Here is a 16,634-nt window from a genome sequence, read left to right on the forward strand (position 1 = left end):
AACAACACTGAATTGGAACAGAATAATATATCTGGTGAAATTCTGAACCAAATAGTACTAGTACCTTTGTGACAAGTTAAAGGCTGTTCCAATAGAAAAGAGATACTTTGGGATTATATTCTCAGACAGAGAGAATCTACGCTATCTGGGAATTCTATTTTCAATGAATTTGATATAACTCTACAGTTAATTAAAGGAGAAAATACTTACTCTTATACTATAGTCAGGAATATGTCAAGTGTTTTCCATTCATTCTATTTGTTGATATAGTTTCGATTTTGTAAGTTTTTATGGACTTCCACCTTTTTAAATTTACCTTGGAACTCCGTATGTTTGTTAATATTTGTTTCTTTACAATATAAACAATAAAAAACCCTTACGAGCCTCGTTTTTTTTAAATCATGGATAAGTGTATGTAACTGGAAAAACTGTACTGTATGAATTAGACCGGATTGAGACAGACATATCAAACGTGTTACAATTTATCTTCAGTTGCTGACTTTAGGTATGTTAACATATTTTTCACTCTATTCAGGAATAAAACCATTAATGCATAGCCCCATTGCTTTCTATGTTAAATTCTGAAATTTCAAGCATTAATGGCTACTTTGTCTTAAGTTAAATCAAGTGGCAATCATTTAAGGTCAAAACTATACCTTATCCTGACCTGTGCTGAAAAATTCAACATACCTTTAATTGTATATTAGAGCGCACTGGTTCCCAGAAGTTTGGTTCAGGTACTTCTGATCTGAACAATAGGGCAGCTGTGTCCTATTATCATTTCATATATCTTTTTACTATTCAAAATAATTTTTTATTATGATTTTACACTGATCCTAAGTCCTTAAGCTTTCATTTGATACCAAAATTACTCAAATATTTTACTTATTGACAAAGTTACAGCTATACGTAGGAACTATTTTGTTGAAAATATGTACTTTGTCTTGTACGTTCTTTCTGACCGGGCCCGCATTAGTGTTTCTTTACCTTCAGACTACGTATTTGAAATAAAAATAGTTAAAGACTAGCATACTTAAAGTTTCCCCCTGCTTTCAACGTCTTTTCCAACTTAAAATTCCAGTCATAATACAATGCAGTAGTTAATCATATAGACATTATTTACTCATAAATAAAAACTGTATTGGAGTACTTTCGTTACGATGACAGATGGTAATTTAGCTTGTCTGGCAAGTCTGCTAATTGAACGTTATGCTTACGAAAAAAAAATTACGAGTTTATTATTAATGAAATTAGATAACTCGAGTTGATATACCTATACACTTATGGTAAAAATCATCTTTTTGCTGGTGAAATATTTTCAATTTCGCAAGCTTCACTTCAAATATAATTCCGCTTACGGTAAGAGAATATCGTGCCAGGAACACAAACTACTGTTCAAATCAGACGTTTCTAAGCTTTTTGTATGCATCAAAATGGAATACAATTTAAAAAAAAATGTTTTCAGGTGAAACAAGTCAGTGTTTTGTATATTATTAAAGGAATCACAGATCTCCGTTGCCTTAGTTCATTTACAACCATTTTGTTTATGTCGCTTCTGGTGGCGGTTTCTTCCCCAACATATTAACAGCCCAGAAATCAACACTTCTGTGGTGGATTATCATTGGTATGGTCATAATCATGAATTAACTGTTAACCAAACTTTGAATTTTTTTAAAAATACTAAGGATATTCTATCCCAGGATTAGAATACCTTAGCTGTATTTGACAAAACCTTTCGGATTTTTGGTCTTAAATGCTCTTCAACTTCATACTTTACTTGGCCTTTTTTTACTTTTTTGATTCGAACGTCGCTGGTGAGTCTTTTGTAAACAAAACGCGCGTCTGGCATGCAAAATATAAATCCTTGTATCTATGACGAGTTTATTGCCAAGGAGGAAATGTGTCTTTTGAAAGTCATAATCAAGCTACCAATTATTTGTCACACATGTACATTGCAGGAAAGGCACCCAATTAACGCATTTGTCTTTCCCTTATTCAATTCTACACGAGAAATGTCTCTTCATGTTAATGTGGTAAATATATAACAGACCACAACTATATAATAATAAACATTAATATATTTTGAGATTCATAGGAAAAGGTCTGTAGTAAGTAAACAGGAAACCTTCAAAGGAATTGAAGTACATGTGGTTGAAAGCGTGACATAATTCGTTAAATATTTGTAAAATGTTATATAAAGAATTATATACAGTATTAAATGTACTTCACTATTCTCCAAGGTTTCGGTATTTTGATATATATACACGAATTGTGTAAGATTATACTATTCAGTTGTATCGAAGATTGAAATACAAAAAAAATTAACTCGATTATATAGTATATATTTAATGAATATGATATGTTCACAGGTGGCAAAAAGTCGCATACAATAGACTATACATGCAGTTAGGTAATTACGTTATGAATATTCAACAATATTTTTTAACGCGGAATAAAACAATATAAAAAGACTACTTCTAATGTTGCATGTAATTCTGATGGATGTCGCGGTTCGTGAGACGGAATAGACTATTTTCATATTACCGACTTTTGACTCCGGATTATATAATTTTTCAACAGGTTACCTACTCTACGGTAGGACATCCTGGTACTCGGTTAAGTAAGAGCAATTTAAGAAGTAAAATGAAGCTTACAATCAATACAAATTAGGGGGGAAATGTACTGTTTTATGTTTTCTATACACGACAAAATTATCGGAAAACAGTTAATTTCCCCTCAATTTGCACCGATTATATGTTTGATTTTACTTCTTTTGGTTGCTCTTACTTTATCGAGTACTAGGGTGTCCTAACGCAGATTAGGTTACCCGCTTATAAATTATATAATCTGGAGTCAAAAGTCGGTAATATGAAAATAGTCTATTCCATCGCACGAACCGCGACATCCACCAGAATTACATGCGACATTGGAAGTTGTCTTTTTATATAGTGTTTTATTCCGCGTTTAAAAATATGTTGAATATTCATAGTGTAATTACCGACCAGCATGTGTTATTATTACAGAGTCATTCTCCTCGGTGGTAATATTGAACGAATTTCCACAATTAAGTCACTGATGTTAAATCGAACTTCCTTTACCGAAAGTATTTATCGGAATGACCGATGTCAATCGAACGTTCTAAATTGAGTCACCGATACTTAATCGATCTTCTGTATTTATCTGACCAATGTGCGATGGAACATCCTTGATTGGAATAAAGATGATCTATTCGAAAGTACTTTATTGAGTGCCCGATGGCTTATCGAACATACATATCTAATTAATTCACCAATATTCTACAGAGCATAATTTTTTAAACGACCAATGGAACGTAAGTTATTAAATGATCAATGTTCTATCAAATGTCCCCTAATGAGAGTCAGATTGTAATAATCGAACGTAATTAATTGAAAAGTCCTTATTCAATAGAACGTCATTTATTGAAAGACATAGGTCTTATTAAACGACTTAAACTGAATGACCTATTAAAGACCTCCACTAATACATCGACCACTCAATCGATTTTCTGTATTTGAGTGACCAATGTTTAATTGAACGTCCTTAATTCATTCATCGATTTTAATCGAACCTCCTTCATTGAATGACATATAATCTGTTGAATACCCTTTATGTAATGACCGCTGTTCTGTCGAACTTCTTCATCGAATGACCGATGTTCTATCGAATATCATTTTGTGAGATACCGATGCTATAATATGTTCTTAATAATTAATCGATATTCCAATTTATGTTCTTCATTGAAAGACCAACTTCCTGTCGAACATACTTTACTGAATAAACGTTATTCTTTTGAACGCCCTTTATTAAATTGCCGATTTTCTATTGGACATTTTTATGTCCCTTTGGTTTCTTTCGCCTCTTTTTTTTAACCGAATGACCAATGTTCTATCGAACATTGTTAATTTAGTGACTGAGTTTTAACCAAATGTTTTATTTATTTACCAACAACCTTTTAATTGAATGACAAATGTTATATTGAACGTACTTTGTTGAATGACAGGCATTCTAATGAACGTCCTACATTCAACGACCGATATTCCATTATCCACTGCGATGAATTCAGTACTGTTCAGACTTCTTCCTTGCAGTCAATTAAGATCTGTTTCAGAAGTTGTTATTTACCTGCACATATCAAAATTACACTGAATCAACTCAAAAACTGCTGAACAGTACTAAATTGAATGGAATCGAATTTTCTGAGCAGTACTGAATTTACCACAATGGATAAGTCTGAAAATTGACTGCAAGACTGAACATGACTGAATAATTTATTGCTCAGACATTTCAGAAGATGATAAGATCAAACTGACAGTTTAAGGCTAAAATCCATGTGCTAGTGTATTTTATCGAAAGTTTTATCATTTTTATACTAGCTTTTGTTTAAAAGTCGGTAATTAAAATCGTAAATCCTTTATTGAATGACCGATGTTCAATTGAATGTCTTACAATAATTGGCCGATGTTCTATCGAACGTTATATCATGTTGTGAACCAATGGATATTTTCAATCTTTCATGACAACGAGTAACTAAGATTACAATCTTATTACGTTTATCTTGTATCGAAAAAAGTTTACAAAAAAAAACGAACCTTTAAGAGGTTGTTCGATGCTTGTTGTAAATCAAAATGTCTGACTCCATCAAAAATCGCCAGAAGTATCCGTGGCAAGCGAAATTTCTCACCTTTCATCCAGGTCCAACCACTCCTCTGACCTAGGATAGTGATGTAACACCACAAAATAGGAACAAGACTTAGGATAGTGATGAACACTACAACATAGGAACAAGTTATAAAAATCAGCTCAAAAGGGCCCTAAACTCATCGGATCGATACAAATCACAAAAAAACTAACAAAAACACTAAAGACACAATGTGAAGATCTGACAGTACTGAAAGCTATTTCAAAGCTAATCACAACTAATAAAAAAATCATTTATATTAGAATAAAACGTGTGCCTACCTATTTATATTATTTGTTAATCTTGTGGCGTTCCGAACATGAATGAAATGAAAGCGTTGAACAATCAGTAATCAATCAATCAATTATAAATGTGTTTAAATTCCACAGTAACCAGCTTGACTGTATCGAAAAAAAAACCACTTTTTCTTGGAAATGCAAGAAAAAAAGGTCATAGGATATTTTCAACGGAACAGTCATTAGTTTTTGAAGAGGTGTTATAACTGCATCTCTATTCTGTACAAACTTGTTTTATTTGTTCCCAATTTATACTTTGTTATTATTTGAATACTTCCTAGTTTTTGTTGGAGTTCGTATTGCTCAGTCTTTAGTTTTCTATGTTGTTTTTTGTGTACTGTGTTTGTCTAATAGTTTTTTTTTGGCATGGCGTTGTCCGTTTATTTTCGACTTGTGAGTTTGAATATCCACTTGGTATCTTTCGCCTTTCTTCCATACATTTCATTTACAAAGCAATGTTGTTTCTCGATATTCCTACTTGGATGCTTTCAATGATTTCTTATTGATATATTTTTTTTACCTATTATGTGTGTTGATTTTGTTCACACATTGTTGTCAATATAATGGAATTTTATGCGACTGTCATACAAGTGAGGGGTTGAGCTAGCTATAAAACCAGGTTTAATCCACCATTTTCTGTACAAGGAAATTCTTGTACCAAGTCAGGAATGTGACAGTTGTTTTCCATTCGTTTGATGTGTTTGAGCTTTTGATTTTGCCATTTGATAAGGGACTTTCCGTTTTGAATTTTCCTTGGAGTTCGGTATTTTTGTTATTTTATTTTTTAGCCAGAGATAATAAAAAAAAAAGATTGTAAGACAACTCATAGGAAGTCAAAATTGTAAACATTGTACATTGTATTTGATAATTTCTCATAAACACAATTAAATGCAGCACTTCAAATATGCAAATTATCTACAAAATATGCGTTTTCTAAACTCGTATTTATGCAATTTATCTTGCTTTCATAATGTCTCTTTTTAACAGAAAATGGTTGATTAGGAGTTCCTAAGAACATGTTGTAATGAAATATTAAAAACTGAAATGGCTCGTTTTATAAATTACACCAATTTAGAGAGGTAAAGAGTTTATGCTAATTTTACATCTCCATATTTTTTAATTATTTGTTGATATAGATATACTATTTGCATGACGATAATGTCCACACATATTTCCTCGTGATAATTTTCTGCACTGATCATTTCAATTTAATGTTTTAAGATTTAATACAGCAGTAACATTGCAGGCATTTCTTTATATAAAGTAAAACTAAAGTAAAAAAGTCATAAAACATGTAAAAAGTCAAGCATAATGGAAATCAAATTTACATGTTTAACGTCCGTATCACATATACCGAGTAAGAGAAGTTCAGCAACATATTTTAATCTAAAAACTTTGAAACAAAAAATTACAAAGTTACGGAAATGATTATTTAATATTTTGGTTTTATCGAGTAGGAATTACATCTTATGAATTAATTTCTATGTTAGAAGAGTGTTTGTACTGTTATTTTTTATGTGAGGTTTATTTTTGAGTTATTATACAAAATATGTGTTGCTAAACCTTTCTTACTCAGTACATAAAACTAAAGTAATACAAAATTCACTAATCCTTCTGATGAATAATATAGTATCCGTTATTGTTAGTTCTTGAATTGGTCAATTTGTTATGTAGTTAAGACAATGTAAGAGACTGCATTTTATATGAATAACAATATATCATTAGAAAATTAGGTCAAGATCAATCAGATATTTTCTTCATTTTCATTTCAATGTAATTCCAAAAATATCTTTAAGAATGTTTTATCATTTCTTAATGTGCTTCTTGTCATTTTTGAGACATTTGACCCAAACCCATGACCTCTCCCATACTCAGATCAAGCAATTCACCATCATCGATGTGGTTCGCAAGGTACATGTAAACCATGTAAACGTAAAGTAAAGGTTGAACGTTACGAAATCTGAAAAAGGAGTAATAAAAAGAAATGGTCATGGAATCGAAAATTTGGTAAAAATTTTCAATCCTTCAAAATTATTTTTTTTCTTTTAGATACTAGGATGGTACAATCTGTGCAAACATTAGTGTAGTAATAGATGTCAGTTCGAATTTACATCTATGTATTAGTTATCTGGTAGCAATACATTTTTGTATGTTAAAACCTTGGCTCATATCTAAATATTTCTTTATGTATAACATATAACATATAACAACATAAGAACATATTTGGTAGTAAGGTGAGTCAAGGCTTTCTTTATAATGCATGCTCATATTTTTTAATCTTTGTATGCTTAATTGAGACATGCACCCACAAATTGAACACTTCAGTTCAATGTTTTGCCTTTTCCTTTTTTAGACTCATCAACAAGAGTACCTGCAATGAGTAATGGTACAAAAGAGAATGACCACGAAAACAATCATTTGCGGATAGCAAATCTAGTATTTAAAATAGCTCCACCAGCAGTGAGGGTATACTTCGACAAGCAGTTTAATCCTGGAGGTCTTCAGGCTGTTTTAAATCAAAACAGATTTAAAACATTAAACTCTCTGAAATCGAAGCGGATAATAAATCAAACTCAATGGGACTTATTATTTCCTTCAGTCGGTAATATCATTATTTTTTAAATATAATGTTCTATGTTAGACTGAAACTGTAATATATATGGTTTTCAAATTATGATTAAAATCCGACAATATCATTTTGAATGAAACTTATGTCCATTGAACATACACATATACATGACAGATATTTACAAAAACATAACCGAACCAACTGTGTGCTCAATATTATATATACTTATTACTACAAGCCACTTATAACATCCGTTCAGTTTACCCTTCCGGTGCACTTGAGATCACCCCCAATTTTTGGTGGAGTTCGTGTTGCTGTTGTACCCCTATTTGTAACATTTTTACCTATTGTGTTTGTTTTGTTCACACATCGTTGTCGATATAATGGAATTTAATGCGACTGTCATACAAGTGAGAGGTTTTGCTAGCTTTAAAACCAGGTTTAATCCACCATTTTCTACATAAGCAAATGCCTGTACCAAGTCAGGAATATGACAGTTGTTATCCATTCGTTTGATATGTTTGAGCTTTTGATTTTGCCATTTAATTCGGGATATTCCTTTTTGAATTTTCCTCGGAGTTCAGTATTTTTGTGATTTTAAAGAAACATGTAAGATTCGACCATATATCTCCCCTAAACAAAAACGAAACAAAAATACTAAAGAACAATAACAAAACAGAATCCCCTCCATCTCCAAAAAAAAAAAAAATAATGATAACACATTTTTTCACTTTTAACAAATGAACATACTGTAATTGTGAACTTAAAACAATGATTTCCCTCATAGGTGCTGCATCATCGCTAACATTCGATTTAACTCTAATGATTTGTTTGCTACGGAATTTGGCTAACATCAAAGTAGAAGACAAATTACCCGCTGATTCAGATGACAATATTGAAGCCGATTTGACAAGAATTAAGTATTATCGGAACAAAATTGCCCATTCCGATCATAAAACAATGACAGAAGAAGAATTCAATATTCAATGGGAAGCAATTAGCAAGGTAATTAGTAAACATACGAGAACATGTTCTTTGAGTTCACAAGATATGTTTACATATATTATAGCTCATTTCTGTGTGTGTTGCATTTTAGTGTTGTGTTTCTGTTGTGTCGTTGTTCTCTTTTATTTGATGTGTTCCCTCAGTTTTAGTTTGTAACCCGGAATTGTTTTTTTCTCAATCGATTTATGAATTTCGAATAGCGGTATACTACTGTTGCCTTTATTTTCATAAATTTATTTGTAAAATATATGATTTTATTGTTTAAATGATTGTTATTAACCTTTTATTCCATTGGTCGAAAGTCCTACTATAATCCTGTCCCTTTTTCACCAAATGTGACCTACCGAATTAGACTTATCACTGGGATTGTACTTATACGAACAACACGAAGGATGCCACATATGGAGCAGGATCTGCTTAGCCTTTCAAATCATCTGAGAGCACTCCCAGTTTCTGGTAGGGTACGTGTTGCTCAGTCTTTAGTTTTCTATGTCGTGTTTTGTGTACTGTTGTTTTTCTGTTGGTTTTATTTTTAGCCATGGCGTTTTCAATTCATTTTTGACTTATGAGTTTGAATCCCCCTTTGGCATCTTTCGCCCCCTTTGCATATGCCTTTATCAAGTAATGCTGTATTTGAATATATCAACAAGTTTTTTTGTAAGAAAATAGATTTAGTGTTGATTGCAAACATTTAATAATTCCCGTGTAATTTATTCACAACGTGTTTAGACAATGTGCAATGTGCATGCCGACATATAACCTGAAACTCAGTCGTTGTATTTCGCTTCTCTACGATAGCCATGGCTTCATGAATGCCTGAAGGCCTTGTCAAAGACAAATCGTCAAAAAATCATCCTAGACTTTCTCGATTTCATCAAGCTTCCAGGTGATTGGCTTCCTCGTTCAGATAAAGTCCTGTTTATGGGTCGCGTTTTATTGTATAAACTATTCTGGCTCTGGCGAGTAAAAGTTATTTTGAACCGTATGTTGATTTCTAAATGATCTTTGTGTAGTCTTTTGTTTTTGTGTTGTTCAGATGCAATATCATTGACGTATCCCCTCATATTTGTTTATTCATGGCGATTCAATGTTAAAATAAAAATCATACGAAACCTACATCAATGGTTACAGTACTTTAAACTAGTTGAAACGGTGGTTTATCAACATTCTGCAAGCATCATCCACCATGTTTTTTCAAACATAAGATAAATTGAACTTATAATTTGCCTCAATTTCGGGTTGATATTTCTATAATGTGTGTCCTCGGATATATATTTTTTTTATTCAAGGCAATCACTAGACTTGGAGGCCAGAGTTTTAAAGCGATATGCCGTGACCTCCAGAATTACAAGCTTGATAAGGAAATATTGGTAGAAATAAAAAATTTAAATGTAACAAGAAATCCAATACCTAAAGGATTGCAAGGTGAGTGGCAAGTAACGTCGACAGTTCTCCATGCATATAGTTATCTGTAAATGTAGACCAGAAAGAAAGAAAAATGCGATTAATTATATGCTATTTCACAATCGTCATTTATATTTATTTTCATGAAAGTTACTGATAAAAAAGATAAAGTATTTTTCATTAAGAAAAACTATACGTTAAATGTTATGTGAACTTATTTCTCTTTTTGTATAAGGGTCAGTGATGTAAACAGTTTTCATTTGAATGTGTGTCAAATGTTTGCAAATCACACTTGTTTAGCTATTATATAGTGTATTAAAAATCGAGAATATTTATATATTATGAGTTTCTTTACTTGCCAATGATGAAATGTTAAGTTGCATACTGATCAATGCACATCATGATATCAATCAAAATGAAATATTGCTAAATTGTGTTTAACTAATAGATATCAATTTTCACTTCAGAGGTTCATGATGAAAAAATTAAAGAATGGAGAGACGAAGTTGAAGATGTAGTTGAAACAACAGCTATAAAAGCATTGGCAGAAATTGCTACCACGCAAAACGTCGTTTTTGTTATTGGACCCCCTGGATGCGGAAAATCTACTTCTGTCCACTACGTAGCTTTAATATTACATAATCAACAGGACTATGATATAATACCGGCCATTTTTCCAACTGATATAACACATTATTATAACCCACATAGTCAGCAGATATTTGTTTTTGATGATTTATGTGGCAAATATTCTCTAGACGTGCAAACACTAGACACATGGAATAAACTTTCGGGTGATATACAAAAGATCCTAGTGCAGGATAAAGTTAAAATTTTCATGACATGTCGATCACATATTTTTCATGATAAAAAGTTTCAAAGATTTAATATATCCGCAGAAAGTATTGATTTGATGTGTGCTAAGTATGCTTTATCAGACGAAGAAAGATATCTTATTGCAGAAAAATATGTATCTTCTGATCAAATGCAAACGTTAAAAAGACATAAAAATCTCATACAGTTCGACTGCTTCCCACTCTTATGTCGGATTTTCCTTTCCAAAAGTACTTGTGACATTGTGAAGTTCTTTTCTAGTCCGGTAGAAATAATAAAAGATGATTTACTGTCCCTGATGAAAGAAAATGACCAGACAACCATCGCAACACTATCTCTGTTTGTTTTATACAATAATTGTATTACCGAGGAGGACTTGTCTCTGCGTAATAAAGCGACGAAAGATATTTTGAATCATCTTTCTGATACCTTTTTAACATCCCAACATTTGTCGTTTGCTGTTGTGAGAAATCAAATTGAGAGTCTCCAGAACTCGTATGTAAAGAAAACTAGAAATGAATATCGTGTTATTCATGATAAATTATTTGATATTTTGGCCTCGTTTTATGGAGAACACATGAAAGAACTTCTTCTAGACTACTGCCCACCCGAATTTATTCGTGATCGATTTCAATTTGAATCACTAGAAGAAGATATGGATGAATGTATTATTAAGGTTAATAAGAAACGAGAAAGTCAATACTTTGATCGTCTTTATAAAGATATAGTCAGTGGATTCGGTTGTATCGTGTTTGCAAACAGACAGTTGCAATTTGAATCTTTCCGTTGCAAGTTTGTTGAAAACATACAGCGACGAATTAACTCAAATGAAACCTCGCTTTTCTTTTCAGGAGAGTCCCCGTTTTTAGACGTTGTGAAGAAGGGGCACTACGATATCGCTGTAATGCTTTTAAAATTTAACCTTGACGTAAACGTTTGTGATAAAATGGGTAGAACGCCTCTCTACTTAGCTGCAGAAGAGGGTCATACTAACATGGTTAAATTATTGTTAGCTCACAGTTGTGACCTGAATTTATGTCGGAAGGATTATTGGCACAAAGGAGTGACACCCATCTATATAGCCTCATCAAAAGGATATCTCGATATTGTGAAGATGCTATTCAAAACGAAAAAGGATTGTTACAGATGTAGGCAGGACGACTTTTATGCAGGGAGAACTCCACTGCATGAAGCAGCAGACAACAATCATTTAGAAATTGTCAAATATTTTTTGTATCAAAAATGTGATCCTAATATTATAAATGAAAACAACGAATCACCTTTATGGCTAGCATCGAGAAAAGGCCATACTGATATGGTCAGTTTATTATTGAACTATAAAGCGAACCCTAATCTGCACACAAAGAAGAATGGCACATCTCTTTCAATAGCTGCATGGTATGATTGGAAGACTATTGTGAAAATATTACTACAAAATAAAGCAGATCCTAATGTTGTTAATAGTAGAAAGTGTTCGCCATTATTCTATGCTGCTGCGGAAGGAAATGCAGAAATCGTTGAACTTTTAATACAAAATGGAGCTAATGTTAATGCGTTAACGCAAGATCTAAAATCACCACTGTTCGTCGCTGCACTTCAAGGGGAATTGTCGGTTGTTGAAATTCTCATTGCAAATAAAGGCGACGTAAATATTTGTGATGTTTATAACGAATCGCCCTTATTTGCAGCTGCAAAAGAAGGTGAAGTTAAAATTGTAAACCTTCTATTACGTAATGGTGGAAAACCAAATATTCGAACAACATACAACAAAACCGCATTTTTTATCGCTCTGAAGAAAGGTCACAAGGAAATTGCTGAAATTCTTAAAAGATATATGTCATACACAGAGAGGCAGAATATTGCTGCCAATATCGAAGGGCAAGCAAGTATTGCGCTTACAAGACAGCATTGCTATCCTCACAGAACTACAAATGAAAACGGTTCTGTGTATTCTTGCTGCTCTATTATATGAAATTAATTTCAAATATAAATGACGTTATAATAAAAAAATTAAAAGTATATTTGACTTATTCATGTAGATTTAAACTCCAAAAACTTTTGAAATACCATTTTGAATATCAAATTGTCCATATTTTGTTTGTACTCAAAGGGTTGCCTCTGTAATAGAAATATTGTCAAATCCTCACCAAAGTGGGATACAAGTTTGATATATACATCCCAAACACAGAATGGGAACGTTCAATGCTATGCCTCGTGCAGGGTGAACACTGGTGAATGCAATGCGTTCTTCACGTTACAGAACCTTTGCAACAACCATCAGAACGTTCCACATGTGCCCTATATCAAACATCTATCTACATCGAACATTTATGTACCATATTTTTGCAGTTGCAATCAAAGTTACGTGCCTCTTATCTTTAACGTTCAGAACGCTTGGTATTCACCCTGCTCGAGGCATCGGATTGAACGATGTGTCCATTCTGTTTTGGGGATGTATACATGATAACATTATTGTGCGGTTATGCTAACCGTATTAAGTATATAATTGATGAAACGTTATACACACAAATATCCTAGATTTCACTTCGCAAAACCTAACGTCAGATATTCACATGTTTACTCCACTCACCGCGTATTTGACCCTCACTCTTAATGTGTATACTCCGCTTACTGATCGCATTACCTGATGATCTATTGATTTTCCATGTAGCGCATAGTTGATGTGTTTTATGCCAACTAAAGATGAAGCCTGGTAAAAGACGATTTGTCGATACAAGTGATGAACAAATCGAACAAAAACGTTTGAAAAAAAAGTGATTATAAAACAATAAAACAGAATATAGCAGCAGCGAATATTTTTCGGGAGTATTTAAAAAAAAAGAAAATGGATCCAGGATTCGAACATTATGACACATTAAAAATAGATGAAGCGTTAGGCCATTATATATGGATGTGCGTAAAGCTGATGGAAATTATTATAAAACAAATTCACTGCAGTGCTTGAGATACTCATTGAATAGATATTTAAAGGCTCCACCGTACAATTTAAAAAAAAACATTGTGAATGATGAAAGTTTTAGTGCTTCCAGAGAAAATTTCAAAGCGGCAATGGCAGAACTAAAACGCATGGGATTAGGAGACTTTGAGCATTATCCGTCTATTGACGAAGCTGACAGAAGGAAACAATATACTTCAATATATCTATCACCAAGTACACCATTTGGACTTCAAAATAAAGTTCAATTCGATATTCGCTTATATTTTTGTCGACGAGGAATGGAAAATATGTCACAAATGACAAAATCCAGGTTTTCTGTGAAAAAAAAGATCCGAAGACGGGGTTTAAATATGTTGTAAAAACTTTGGATGAGCTGACGAAAAACCATCGCAGTAGTGGCAAAGAAAAAATCTCAGGAATAATGCCAGAAAATTCCGGTTCTGAATATTGCCGCGTGTCCTCCTTTGAAAAGTATGTAAATAAATTAAATCCTGAATGTGTCAAACTATGGCAGAGACCGACAGATCAGTTCTCTGAGGAGGACCCAACATGGTATCATATCATTCCTGTGGGCGAAAAAACGCTGGGCAATTTCATGTCATACTTGAGCAAGAAGTGCAACTTGTCTGAAATCTGCACAAACCATTCTATCCGAGCTACCGGGGCTATTTTTAATAATTTAAGTTCAACCCAACAAGGAAACAGTACACAATCATTTAATGAATCATTGCAAGGTGTCAATCTAAATGAACTGTTCAATGACTTCCGTAAACATAAATCGTACTACACTCTGTTATTTTTTATAGAAAAGAATAACTTTTTTGAAGAAGAACAGATCTGATTGTTATAGAACATATTTTTATTTAGAGTTTGGTTTAGTGTGCTCGGCAGCATTTCACTTTATTTCATTCCATCTTATTTTATTTAGATTTTTAAGGGTTTTCTGGACCAAAAACATTTTTTTACATCTGTTATCAATTTTAATTTTGTATGATATATTACAGAGAAGTATAATAAATATATTTTATTTGAATTGCTCTAGATTGATAACGCCTTGCGTCATGCATGTATAGATGTCAACCAATGGAATTGTCCACACGCGGACAGGTTAAAAGGTCAACTTGTCTTGTGTAGGGCAATGCACTAAGATTATCACAAGACAGCGTGTTCCTTGGTTTGTTCTTTTTATAGCACACATTATTTAAGGTCAACAGGTTGAGCACACATTATTTAAGGTCAGCAGGTTGAGCACACATTATTTAAGGTCAACAGGTTGAGCACATATTATTTAAGGTCAACAGGTTATAACGCGATTGCTGGTTGGCTACAGGCACATGTTTTGTAAGAAGTTTTCTTTTTTGGGGCATTTTCATTGGGTTGTGTACGGCGAACATGGTTATTTAGCAGATGGCAAGGCAGCCAGTAGAATTGAAGGTAACAACTGCATAACCGCACAATATAATTTTAAAAAAGTCGTCTAGGTGATGTCAGTTTCTATCCCACCTAACTTAGAATAAAGGATACAATGAATACAGTTAACTTTGCATCATATTTTGACTTAAATCTAGAAATGGCCAACGAGGATTGGTTGAGAATAAAACTTTACGACAAAAGAGATGATTTTACCTTGTCATAGTGAATTTTACATTTCTATGTAGCAACATATAAGCAGCACCTGCATATGGAATGTATATCTCCAAGATGATACGATATACCTTGCATTTCCCATCATTTTCTATCATGATTTTCTGAATAGTGGGTTTTTGCTTTCAAGAAAGCGATAAAGCAAGTGTTTCAAGTGGTTAAGTTGAAGTCATCTCTTACGGAAGTCAACAAGAGGTTGTTGACCATTATGGAGTATTTCGTTATAGATTACGACGGAAATGGTCCTATTACTGTTATCATTATTCCATCCTCTTTTCCTTGTCCTCTAATGTGACATTTCCTAATTAGACATATCGCCGTATTATACTGATATGAGCAACACGGTAGGTGCCACATGTGAAGCAGGATCTGCTTACGTTTCCAAAGCACATGAAATCGTCGCCCCAACCCCCATCCTATGTTGGTGGTGTTCGTCTTTGGTGTCTATGTTGTGTTTGTATACTCTTGTTTGTCTTCTGATGGTTTTTCGTGGGTGTTTTTACATTTCCTCATACATAGTTTTTCATCGACTTATGAGTTTGAATAACACTTTGGTATCTTTTTTAAATATTTTTTTTAGAATCAGAATTTCGTAAAATCATAGTTTTGTTTCATACAATTATGTTTTTTTATTTTTGTTTTGTATCAAAACCAAACTAATAAATCATTACTTTTGCGGATGATCCACTCGATGAAAAAGTCAGACAATATGTTTTTCGTTTCAGATGTTGTAGTGGATCCCTCCTAAACGTACAGATTCCAGTATTTTTTAGATTTAAGTGCCAGTCTGCCTAAGGATCAGGCAGTGACCAAAACATGATAGTCTCAGATTTTGACGAAAACTTGCACAAATCATCTGAATATCAAGTTATAAAGAAAAAAATACTTTTCTTACCAATTACATATGGTTGCTATGGAAACAGAGCCGTTTGATTTTTCCAAAGAATGAGTTATTGAGATTAGCATAAAACTCACAGTTTTTCACTATTTCAGTCTCATGAAAACTGCTGTTCATATAAAATGTAGTATTCAATCATTGTACTGCAACTTTTTCAACTATCAAATATTCTTGAAGAACAACTCTTTTGATGAAATTCTATTTCATTCTAAAAATTTTGGGGTACGGATGGTCTCCATGGACCATAATGTCCAAAATAGCCAAAAAAGGCCAGAAATCAAGTTCAAATATTTTCTATTACCAGAACAGCACATACATGGTGTTAC

The 16,634-nt window shown here is 32.9% G+C and overlaps 1 protein-coding gene across 6 annotated transcripts in view; it reads left to right on the forward strand.

The window, feature by feature from the left end:
• The first annotated feature begins 369 nt into the window (after positions 1-369).
• LOC127712207 (uncharacterized) overlaps positions 370-16,634 on the forward strand; it is a 43,200-nt gene continuing 26,935 nt past the window's right edge. The window contains exons 1-5 of one of the 6 annotated variants that reach the window (XM_052218505.1): positions 371-505; positions 2,370-2,403; positions 5,980-6,074; positions 7,349-7,597; positions 8,352-8,569. In XM_052218505.1, the coding sequence (XP_052074465.1) occupies positions 7,372-7,597; positions 8,352-8,569 (444 nt within the window). In that variant the 5' untranslated portion in view covers positions 371-505; positions 2,370-2,403; positions 5,980-6,074; positions 7,349-7,371. Of the gene's footprint in view, positions 506-2,369; positions 2,405-5,979; positions 6,075-7,346; positions 7,598-8,351; positions 8,570-9,858; positions 9,995-10,440; positions 12,911-16,634 lie in introns of those variants that run through there. The other 5 variants (XM_052218513.1, XM_052218506.1, XM_052218507.1 and 2 more) reach the window with 5 other exon arrangements.

This window comes from Mytilus californianus, unplaced genomic scaffold (assembly GCF_021869535.1).
Source record: "Mytilus californianus isolate M0D057914Y unplaced genomic scaffold, xbMytCali1.0.p SCAF_8, whole genome shotgun sequence".
NCBI lineage: Eukaryota > Metazoa > Mollusca > Bivalvia > Mytilida > Mytilidae > Mytilus > Mytilus californianus.